Source organism: Rhincodon typus, chromosome 1 (assembly GCF_021869965.1).
Source record: "Rhincodon typus isolate 14 chromosome 1, sRhiTyp1.1, whole genome shotgun sequence".
Classification (NCBI taxonomy): domain Eukaryota; kingdom Metazoa; phylum Chordata; class Chondrichthyes; order Orectolobiformes; family Rhincodontidae; genus Rhincodon; species Rhincodon typus.
The window spans coordinates 146379331-146390911 of record NC_063332.1 but is presented as its reverse complement, the minus strand read 5'-3'; the positions used below and the strand labels follow the sequence as shown (position 1 = coordinate 146390911).

The 11581-nt window shown below is 41.5% G+C and overlaps 1 protein-coding gene across 1 annotated transcript in view; it reads left to right on the top strand.

Moving 5' to 3' along the window:
* Positions 1-516: 516 nt before the first annotated feature.
* The window catches only part of LOC109935506 (NEDD4 family-interacting protein 1-like), a 144770-nt gene continuing 133705 nt past the window's right edge, over positions 517-11581 (top strand). Inside the window, exons 1-2 of the mRNA XM_048602403.1 lie at positions 517-867; positions 1127-1214. Coding sequence (XP_048458360.1) covers positions 829-867; positions 1127-1214 — 127 coding nt within the window. The 5' untranslated portion in view covers positions 517-828. The remainder of the gene's footprint in view (positions 868-1126; positions 1215-11581) is intronic.

Here is an 11581-nt window from a genome sequence, read left to right as displayed (position 1 = left end):
TTCATGAAAAACTGAAGCTGTAGAATCTGTGTGTACAGTACCCATCTAAATCGGTCAATGACAATGATAGATCTGAATAGGTCACCAATGTACAGCGTATCATTATTAACTAGTGAAAGCCAGCCAGTATAAACCTTGAAATGAATGTGAACAGATTCTCTGCCTATACAGCAGCAATTTATTTCCATGCCATCAGCTTTCATACTACTCTGGATGCACCTAAGTTCTATATAAGCTTCTAAGCTACCAATGCATTTGAAATATAGAAAACTTTATAGAAAATGAGTTATAGGTATAAATGAGTGGCCATGTATTCTCTTCAAATTTAAGCAAAAATCTGTGTTTGATTTAATTCTGTCCTGTTTTGCCATCAACATCCTTTTCCTGTCAAGTTGGACTGGTATAAAACAAGGATGCCAAGAATTCAGCAATTGTAACCAAGTCAGTTTCACGTGATGCTTCAGGATCAAGTAACAGCGCAACATGTTAGAAAGCTTCAACACTACAGACATGGATTGAGTCCAACTGCAAGGAGTGTTCGTGCTTTTACTTTACCGTGCCTGAAATAACTTGCTCCCTTCAGTGATGGTGTATTCTTAGCAGCGAACAGATGTGCCTTGCAGGGTAGATTAATGACAGGGGTTTTTTTCCTTGAGGTTAGAAATGAATGCTGTGAGACTTAGCTAATGAATTTGTGGGTGGGGTCCATTTTTATTGGTCTTTCTGCTGTCCACCCCCTATTGTAATGTAGCTTAGTTCGACCCAATATGGCTGTTCTTCTTTTGTGAAGAAAGATGATGTGAAACTTGGCAAGGTGACTTCTAGGTGATGGAGTTTAATGGAAAGCCAATTATCTTTTGCGAATATGTGAGTATTTTTTTTAACAAGCTATATCACAATTCACAATTGTACTTATCTGCTAGCTCACATGGAATCCTCATGTCAGGACAATTCTCAATTGCAGATTAAAAAACATGTAGGAGGGAGAGAAACAGGCTTAGAGTATTTGTTCACATGGTAACGCTGTGCAGTAAATTAACAGATAGGTAGGCAGATTATGAGTGCAAAATGATATCTGTGAAAGAAGTAACACACAATAATCTGCTCGTCTTTTTGATGAAAATAGGATGATGAATTCACGTTAGGAGATGGCTATGATGAAGGCAATCAGCTCAGCCTAGGAAATGACGGGATTTTTCTCGTGACGTTTTTCAGTGAGTTCACCTTTAATTGATTTCTCATAGTAATTGATTATCTTAGCATTTTTACAAATTGAAATGTCTGTATGACTTTAGGTGTTGGAAGCAAGTGGCCAGTTGTTAATTGCACCATATATGTATAGAACATTAACTGATCTGTATCCTGTGTTAGCTGTGATGCAGCACAATAAATTCTTAAAATAATTCCACTGACAGATTTAGGGAATTGCAAGGAATTTAAATAGGTGATAACACAGTTCGTATGTATACTGCATGAAGCTCTTTACTCAAAGCTTTGCATTTAGTAAATGGCACCCAGCGCAGCATGAAGCACTGACAGCTATAAAGCGACCTTTCAATTTCCCTTATTATTATTTCTGCACTCCTACTAAAGTCTTTATTCAAATGCATGCATGACATGTAGCCTGCTGTTCAAAGAAAGCTACAGACATAACAATTTAGGGGCATAGAGATATACAGCATGGAAACAGACCGTTCAGTCTAACTTGTCTATGCCGACCAGATATCCTAGATATATCTAGTCCTATTTGCCAGCATTTGGCCCATATCCCTCTAAACTCTTCCTATTCATATACCCATCCAGATGCCTCTTAAATGTTGTAATTGCCTTGACCAAAGTGTCAAAAGGAACATGAGCAAAGGTGAAAGGCATTCAGAAGTGAGTGAATGTCATTTTCAGAATTACTTTAAAGAAGGTTAGATGGACAAAGCCATCATCACGATCAATTTTCCACTGTATTGCTGTTGATGTTTTCAATAGAGAATGACATTTCCAGTTGATGTGGAATGTCTGGTTGCTATGAAAAGGTAATGGCTGTGACAAGTGATGGCTGAATTAACATTCACAGTTGATATGCCAAGTTCGTAGAAAATACTTTTGTTTATTATCATGTGCCCCTTCTCATGTTTAAACATCTGCCACTTGTTGCAATGTTCAATAGCACCTTAAAGTAATATTTCTAGTAAAAGCAGAACACAGTTCAAACACAAAAATTTTGAGGTCAAAAGACAGAGGAGAAAATGAGACAAACAGAATGGAGATGCAAAGAAGCTCAGAGCAAAATGAATGTGAGAAAGATAGTAAAAAGAAGTCTCAATCAGTGAATGTTTTACTTGTGGCAACAGTGTAAGCTGCAATATTGGCTCTGTTAAATATCTCTCTTGACTGAATTCAGTAAGATATGAAAATCAGGGGCAATTTCATCCATTTTACACCATCATCCACATCAAAATTAGTCACAGTCACAATTCCCCATGAAGGTAAAAAAGATGAAAGCTAAGAAATAAGAGGTGGAATGACAGAAAAATCAACAAAGAAGACAAAAGCTAAAGAACAGAAGTACAGCCATTGAATGCTCTGGGGCATTTTGACCCTACATTGAGTTCTTAATCTGTCACAATATTAGGACAAAAAGAAGGGAATTTATTTTTCAAAATGGTGTAAATTGACATGACAACAACTGCTTACATTTTCATATAGCATTTCAGCAAGTTAAATTGTCCAGATATGCCATAGAAGCATAATTGGACAAAATTAAACTCGATGCGAGAAGAACGCATTAAGACAAGCACTTAAAAATTGGGTTGAAACAGCACCTTAAAACAAAAAGAGAGATGGAGAGAAACATGGAAGGGATCCTAGAACTTTGGTCAAAACCAACCTCAATCCAGTCACCAGTGGTGGACAAAATAGCAAGGGGTATGCAGAGGTCAGAGTTAGTGGGAGAGAGAGATTTGGAGAGCCGTAGGACTAGATGAATTCACAGAGACAGGAAAGGGTAATGCCATGCAGGGAATTGAAAAGAAGCAGAAGAATTTTGAAATCAAGGCATTGACAGACCGAGAACCAATGTTCTTCAGTGAGCTAATGGGTGAGTGGGACTTGATGAAGTGAATCAAGTTTTGGACCAGCTTAAGATGGAAGATGGAAGACCAGCCAGAAGAGAATTGGAACAGTGGAGTTGATGGGTAAGAAAAAAAAATGAGGGTTTCAGCTGGAGATGTGCTAAAGAGTGATGGATACTGCTTCATTTTAATGAGGTGGAGTTGTTTGTAATGGAAAGAATATTGGCTCGAGGTTTTGCTTATTGGGAACACTACCATTGACAGGTCCTCCTCCAAACTGCTAAAACACTGACTTGCAAATATATCACTGGTCCTTCAGTATCATTGACCAAAATGTTGAAACCTCCTCCCTAATGCTATTAGGGGTCTGCTTACTGCAAATGGATTGCAGCAGATCAAGAAGGGCCGCTCATTCCCACCTTCTCAAGGGCTGCTAGGAATGAGCCATAAATGTTGATCCAGCCAGTGATGTCTACATTCCATGAATAAAAAAGAACTGTGAAAGGGAGGGCCATGCTTTCCTTTACATGGACCTTTGATAAATAAATGGATCGTAATCTAATGTATGCAGCACAAGCTATGCCATGCAAATGTAGTGGGAGATTGTAGGAGTGATAGCAATCCTGACACTTTGCCTCATACTTCACATTGTGCAAGAAAGGCATCACTGCTTATACAGTTATGTTGACAAGTGCTTAGCAGCTTAGAGTGAAAGGAAATTGACAGCAAACCCCTGAGCAGGTTTGAGACCTTGGATACTTTATGTCAATTTTTATCCACCGGTGACATTTTGAAGATCCACTGTGATTACCACAGAGATGGTTATCATCGATCTGTAAATGGTCTTGATTGCTTGTGATCAGGAATTGTATCCCACACGTTTGGACACTGCTTATATTTCACATACAGGGTGCAATGATTACAGATGTCTTCATCCTGCACTGTGTAAGTGCCTGATTAATACAATTGCCCCTTGAAGAGCCACATCACTCACACTAGAGCCCATGTGCTCAGATGGAAGTAAACCACTTACTCCACCCACTCCTGAGGTAGTCACAGCCATTTTCCATTTCCATTGTACATTTGATATTTGGACAAGGATTGAAGGCAACACTACTCATACTTCACAGAATAAGTCACAAGTTCGTAGTTTAGGACCCCCCCACCCCGAAACAGTCATGTTCCTTTCTTACTTGCATTTCCTGTCAACTCCATCAATTCTGAGCTCCCAGGCTTTACACCAACTACGTCATTTACATTTTCATCTCCTAATATTACTCCCTGAGCCCCAGCTCTACAACTCCGCCATGACAACCATCATGATGCGCTATCTGTCCATCAGGAGATTCTATTGATAACATCTCTTCCTGCAGCAACCTATGTTATTCAGTGCACTATCGTTTCCCACCCTTATGTGTTGATACATGTCCCCTTCACAATTATCATCCCCTCTACATCCCAGCATTCTGCCTCCAATTGACTTCCCCAACCTCTCTATCATAGCAATGGCTCCGATAACGCCCATTGACTTTCAGTGACCAGACCCTCAAAATTGACAGCGGCACACACCCCTGACTAAATTGGAAGGACTGGAAACCCTGACTGATGAGTGACCAGGTCCATGACTGATCTCTGTACGCTTCCCCAACTGACATACTGGTGAGTCCTCCGACTGGTTGGATTTGAACGATAGGGTGACTTCCCAGACTGCAGTAATACGGGATCCCTGACCCTGGCCATCCCAAGCAGCCAACTGACTGTGTCCAAGCCCCAAGACTGAAATGGGAAGGTGATCGCCTAGTGATACTATCATTGGACTGTTAATCCAGAGACACAGGTAATATTCTGGAGACCTGGGTTTGAATCCCACCATGGTGGATAGTGGAATTTGAATTCAATAAAAATCTGGAATTAAAAGTCCAATAGTATTCATGAATCCATTGCTGATTGTTGGAAAAACCCATTTGGTTCACTAATGTCCTTTAGGGAAGGAAAGTGCCATCCCTACCAGGTCTGGCCTACATGTGACTCCAGACCCACAGCAATGTGGTTGATTCTTAACTGCCCTCTGGGCAATTAGGGATTGGCAATTAAATACCAATGATGTTCTCATCTCGTAAACAAAAGAAAAAAGATCGGACACTGTCCATGAACTGACTGGCAGGGACTGACGGCAGTCCACTTTGACTTGACCAAGTCCTCTTCCTCTTAGACTTTGACATGTTGCCATTTTGCCAAAGCATATGCAAGGAGTTTGCCGTGTGAGCTGCTGTCACATGTTGCAGGAGTGACAGTGACGTAAAACGGTGTTGTACAGCAACACTTTCACGCTCTTAACTGATCACCGCTGACAAACATGGCAAGCTGGCTGACTTTGTGCCTTTGCTAAACAGCAGGCAAGACAGAGATGTTGTGAACATGAAAGTAGGCATGAAGTGAGTGAACACCAAGTATGCAAGCCAAAAGCCTTGAATATACACCTCTGTTGTAAAGCATGAGTTGAGTGCTTGTCTCTGTGCTAAGAGGCCTGACAGCAGAATTGTTGCATTCTAAGGTGCAGCATTGAAATGGAGAATTGTAGTCAGAAATGTGCCATGATGATGTGGTGAGGGTCATGCATGTACAATGCCCACCTCTGTCAACAGGGGGTTGAGGTGGTGGGAGTGGGCATGGATGCAGGCAGTTGGTGCCAATGGCGTGTACCCTGAGATGTTGGGAATTGCTGTCCAAGTGTCAAGATGAGCAAGTGGCAAAATGGAACTACTGAGTGCCTGAACTGACTTACATGTTGAGAATTGTTTTCAACTAGTTTCTCTCCACCATATGGGAGAATAGGAAATTATTTAGAAGTGAGGCAAGATTAGGTACTAGTGAGATTTAAATATGCACGTGTCGTATGTAAGCCTCTCAACACTCACGATCAAGATATTCATCCTGTTGGTCAAATCTTCTCAACATTGAAAATTTCAATTTTCCCACTCCATTTTTCCCAATTGACTTGTTATTGCCCAAGTAATTCGGGGGTGAGAAAGTTCACTCTCATATCTCTACTGGTTCAGTACTGCCACCCATCTGGCTTCAATTTGTACTTCTTCAGCTGGATATTCATTGTCAAAGAATTAATTCCCTCATTGTTATGTCACCAAAGCAACTGTTATTAGTCCAGGGCACTTAAAAAGGCATAATGGAAAAATCACCACAAGTTACCTTTAATTCAGCTACTTATTAAGAAATCTCACAGACAATCAAGTACTGAAACAATGATTTCAACTTTATTGCATGTAGCAACCAAAATAAGACCCCTTAAGTATGCAAGTTAAGCTCATAACTCAACTTGGCTATTACCTGAATTTAGCTACGAATCCACAAACATTGTCTATCTCCAGAAGTGTCCAGAGTTCAATCCTTGTGCAGTGTTGTTCTTTGAAGTTCTGGTGCTAAATTTTTCTGGTGTTGGACTTTTATACTATTTTCTTTCTTTCAAGTTTGTGGTGTGACATTATTGACGATTCTTTAGGTTCTTTCATCCCCAACACTGATTATACTTCTGGAGCCCTTAAGTCTGTAGCTTGCCATCTTATCAGAAGTACCTCCCCTGTTCCTTATTACATTTGGAGTTAGCTGTCTGTTTGTCATGGCCTGTCCTGCTATTAACCCCTTTATGTCAGGACAACCCTTCTACAGACAGTCTTTCATTGTCCATTTGTCATGAGCTAGCAGGTTATCAAGCATTGTGATCTCCTCTCTCCAAGGAAGCAGCTTATTTATGTTCCTTCAAGTCCTTCCCATGGTTGGTTAATAAGCATATTGCTTTTAATTCCTTTATAACTACTTTTTCTTGTCCCTTTCATCTCAGGAAACCATTTATTCCAGAAAGTGTTATTGCTGATCGTTTTAATCCATGAAGTTATTGAGTTGTGAAGTTTACAAAGTCACAAGGAAAACTTGAATTTCTAGTTCCCAAACTCACTCCATAGGGAGAAATGGGAAAACACTTTGCAGCTGCCAGATTCTTATTTTGAAATGTAGGTATGCAAGAACATGACCTGTGATGCGGAAGGGAGTCCTTTCTTTGTGGAGCTGGGGATTGTTGTGGTTAATGGTATCCTACTGGCAGAATTCTACCTCCAATCTAGCATTCAAATTTTAGTTATGCATCATACAATTGGATACTATCACATACCTCTGAACTCCTCAAATAGGCATGCCACTATCTGAGGGTATCTCATGTGACTTCACTGTGATGGATATAAGGGATGAAGAGTTCCTTCAATTAACTTGCGTAATCTTTCTGACATTCCCACAGATTAGCTGTTCACAGGTCTCACATGGAGATTGCTGTGGCTGGAGTATTGAACATCATGGTTCATGGATCCCTGATTGCTGAGGCTATCTACTGTCAAAGAGTCAGTAGCTTGTGAGAGATGAGTCCTGCTCCATGATCGTAATTTATTTGTTGGGATTTCTAAAGGGGCTGGTCATCTCTCACATGGGTGCGACTTAACCATGTTTGAAAGTGAAAATTATACTGCAGCAGAAATTTTAACAGTGCAAGTTAAAACCTATTTACAGAAATGTAACGTTATTTCCAATGATGTAACACCCACCTCTGCCTCCCATTACATCCAAGTCCACTCCCGACTGCCACAGTTGGAGTAGAGGGAGCCATGATATAGTTGGCAGTAATCCCCAGGTACTTTTATGCATAGAAGGCCCAGGTCTCCTGAAAGTCTTTAGCCCAGATGCAAGTTCACCCTTTCCAACTGTAAATTGCATCACAGGCAGAGGAGACAGGGAGGGGCTGGACATGCCTGCAGTGTCCTGAGAAGCAGCTTCTGGGCGTGCTGTGCCAGATTCTCCTCCTTAAGGGTGCCTACTGACACCATCTTATCTCCCTGAGAGGAAGGGACACCAGGATTGAGGTAAAGTCCCCTTGTGCCCCCTCGCCTTGCCATTGACAAACATAATTGACATCCCAATTCCTTAAACTAATCCTGAAGAAAGATAAATATTTATATTCCAGGTTCTTTGATACCTTTGACAGTACTCTGACAGCTTTGACAGTTCCATGGAGTCCATTTTTCACAATCTAATGTGTACCTTACATCCCCTTGCTCTAAGGTGTCCGCTAGGATATTGCACATGTCCATCTTGGCTATCCAAACTAAATTAATCAGATCAATCTCGACCTGACCTGCTTGACACCCCACAGATTCCAGACAGTGGTGATACCAAAATCCCACTAAAATGGAAGTAGCTGCTCAGTTATCTGATCCACTGTCTCTGTACGTCACATGTGCATGAACATTGTAACATCCAAGGACCTGCCCCTGTGAAAATTGGAAATGATGTGTGTGGGTGCAAGACATCCAATTTTTAGGAACTTTCAGCATTTTCACCTGTGCCCCTCCATTCCAGTACAAATGGTGCCTCAGATAATAACCTGCTAACTGAGATTTATTCATTGTGACAACCATATTCAATGATTATTTTGTGGGATTGGTAGCTTTGAGTCAAAATAAGATTGACTTGAGCACACTTTGGATACAAATCAGTGAGTCATAATCAGATACTATATGAACAATGTCACGTGTAGGAAGCAGAGTGCAAGATCCAGAAAACATCATTGTGGAGGACAGAAATGGGAGCAGGTCATGATATGAGTTCTGCCTGGTAAGATGCGTGAATAATGAAGGCTACAATCATGCATACCCTGAGAAAGAAGGGCATGCTTCAAAACTGGCAATGTCCCAGGTTTATGTAGAAAAACCATTCAAGCACTAAATTACGAGTCAAGCATTAGAAATGACAAAGGTAGCTGAGTCAGCCAACAATTTGTAAATAACCCCATGCTTCTAAATGATTCAGACCTTCTGTGGCAAGAATGAGCAGGTGGCAAACTATTCTGGTCACTGTCCACCTGCTCTCCACTGAAAGTTAATACAGTGTGTTTCCACTGGGATTAACTCAGAAATTTATACAAAGGTAGAGCTCCTTTTGAGAATATGTGTGCATGTCGTCATGAGACAAATTCTCAACAAAACCAAACTGTTACTTAATTTCTTTTAATATTTAGCATGCAGTCTATTGTAAATCTGAGGACTGCCGAATTATCTATATCAAAATGACATTGTTTTGCAGTCTTCTGTAAATACAGCATGAAGGATAGTTTCATGCAACATCACAGTCATTCGTGCTGAATAAAAGCTGACAGCAAGGACTATTTCACAGGAAGAATCAGTAAAACTGTCTCGGTTTCTTCATGGTACGTTGAATGGGAGTGTCTGTGGATTATAAATTCAGGAGATTGTGCCTGCATTGTGCTGGCCCCACACATAAAACAGCTGTTTCTTGGAGCAGGATGTTAACACAAGCTTAGGGACCCTGATCTGGGCCTGAGCCTGCACATGCAGGACTGTCTCCGTGATTATTCCGGAGGCAGCCTTCAAGGATGGTCATGTGGCTGTGCTCCCGATCCGGTCTGCTCGATCAGAAGGCTCGCAGCTCCAGAGCCTGAGCAGCCTCATCGAAAGAGGGAGATCACCACTGAGGCAAGTCAGATTAACCTGGCTTCTCAACACAGAGGTGGCCTTTGAGGCAAGCTTAAGATAAACCTTCAGCAACCTTGCAGAACATGCCTCTTTTTGGCAACTGTAGAGAAGCTCTGAGAAATGTCAAAATTCCTTTTTATTCTGCAAAGACTGTACTGAACTGATTTAGAACATTTAGATGTACTTATACATGATTTTATGAATGAAGCATATTTTTGAAATTAAAAAGAATTCAAAGAGGTTTTGTCAAAGATCATCCTGAGCAAATCCATGACACAGGACGCTGTGCTCTATGGTCTGTTCCCCGGGATGCACACTGAGACAAACAGTGACTGTGCCTGGAGGACCATCAACTCGGTGAAAGATGCTCTTCCGTTTGCCCGAAACTTGTTGGTCTTCCAGTGCAAAGAGTTGACCTTGACCAAGTGTTGCAGACTGGCTCATTCCAAGGTCCAGGTCTGCATGCTGAGGGATGTAAAAAAACTTGGGACAGCTGCCGCCAAGGTGCAGTGAGGAAAGAGCACTGTCAAAGGTTTTTCTGCCAATGTATAATGAAGATCTGTTCATGTATCCGATCCTCTTGTGGCCTCAGAATGAATATGGGTAGTTTCCTGTGTCTGTGGAAAATGCCTTTGTTTTTGCAACTGCAAGAAAGCTCTGAGAAATGTCAAAATTCCAATGTTTAATTTGTATTTTTTTCTGCAAAAACTGCACAGAACTGATTTAGAACTTTTGCATCTACTTATAGATGATTTTAATGAATAAAGTGTTTTTTGAAACAAAAGAAATATTCAGAAAAGCTAAGCAGACAGGCAGGCTTCTGCAAAAGACCCTCCACAGTGTCCTCCTGCCGACCCCATTTTGGACATGGAGCTGCTGCATTGCCTCCAGTCCCTCCATCTCCTCCAGGCTGTGTCACGGAGGCTGCTTGAATGCTGCAGAGAATGAACTTCAGCAGAGTTGTTAAATAATAAAATAGGCTGTGTGCCCCAGGTAGGCAAGCAGCTGCTCTCTATAGTCCTGCCGCCAGGAAATGTCAGCAGTCAGAAGGTCACATTTCCTGGCCTCAGGGTCTGTAACCTCAAGGTGAGCAAAATCTTGTCTCTCGTATTATAAGTGACATCTTTAATGGCTGCCAATGTCTGCACACAAACACTTTTGGCAGAGATAGACTGCGGTAAGCCAGCCACTATGTCATGTCTGATTTCTCCAAACACTTTGCAAGTTTCTGTCATGGAACAGGAGTAAGTTATTCACATCCTCAATCTTCTTCCTCCAAAAATGGAATAATGGGTGACCTGTAACCTGACTTCATGCATCAGCTTTGGTGCCATATCCAGTAACAAAATATTGCCCATCTCTGATTTAAACATAACAATGTATTTTACAACAATTGTGGTTTGTGGAAAAGAGGTCCAAACATTTACCATTCTTTGGGGGGAGTCTTGTGTTGCCAGATGTGATGAGCTTGAAGGTCATTGAATAAGGTGGGGTGTGGTGTACCTGATGCCAACCTCCTTTGTCTGGGAAGGGAAGACCATGACCAAGTTTTCCACCTTGCTGCCAATGAAGAACCACTTAAGGGCTAGCCCAGCACTAGCTGAACCTATGGACCTGAGCATTCTGGAAGCATATCAAGTTCTTGTCACTTTTGATGGGGGTGGGAGGCTTTCAAACAAAGGCACTCATTGGGTGATGGTTAGCATAGACATCTGGAAAAGGTGCCTGATGAAAGCTATCCCCTTCCAGGAAACTGCAATCCTTACCTGGTCTGCACTACATGTGACCCCAAACCCATGGCAAGGTGGTTGACTCGCAACTGCTAAATAAAAACCAAAAGAACCGCAGATGCTGTAAATCAGGAACAAAAACAAAGTTGCTGGAAAAGCTCAGAAGGTCTGGCAGCATCTGTGAAGGAGAAAACAGAGTTAACGTTTCGGGTCTGGTGGCCCTTCCTCAGAACCC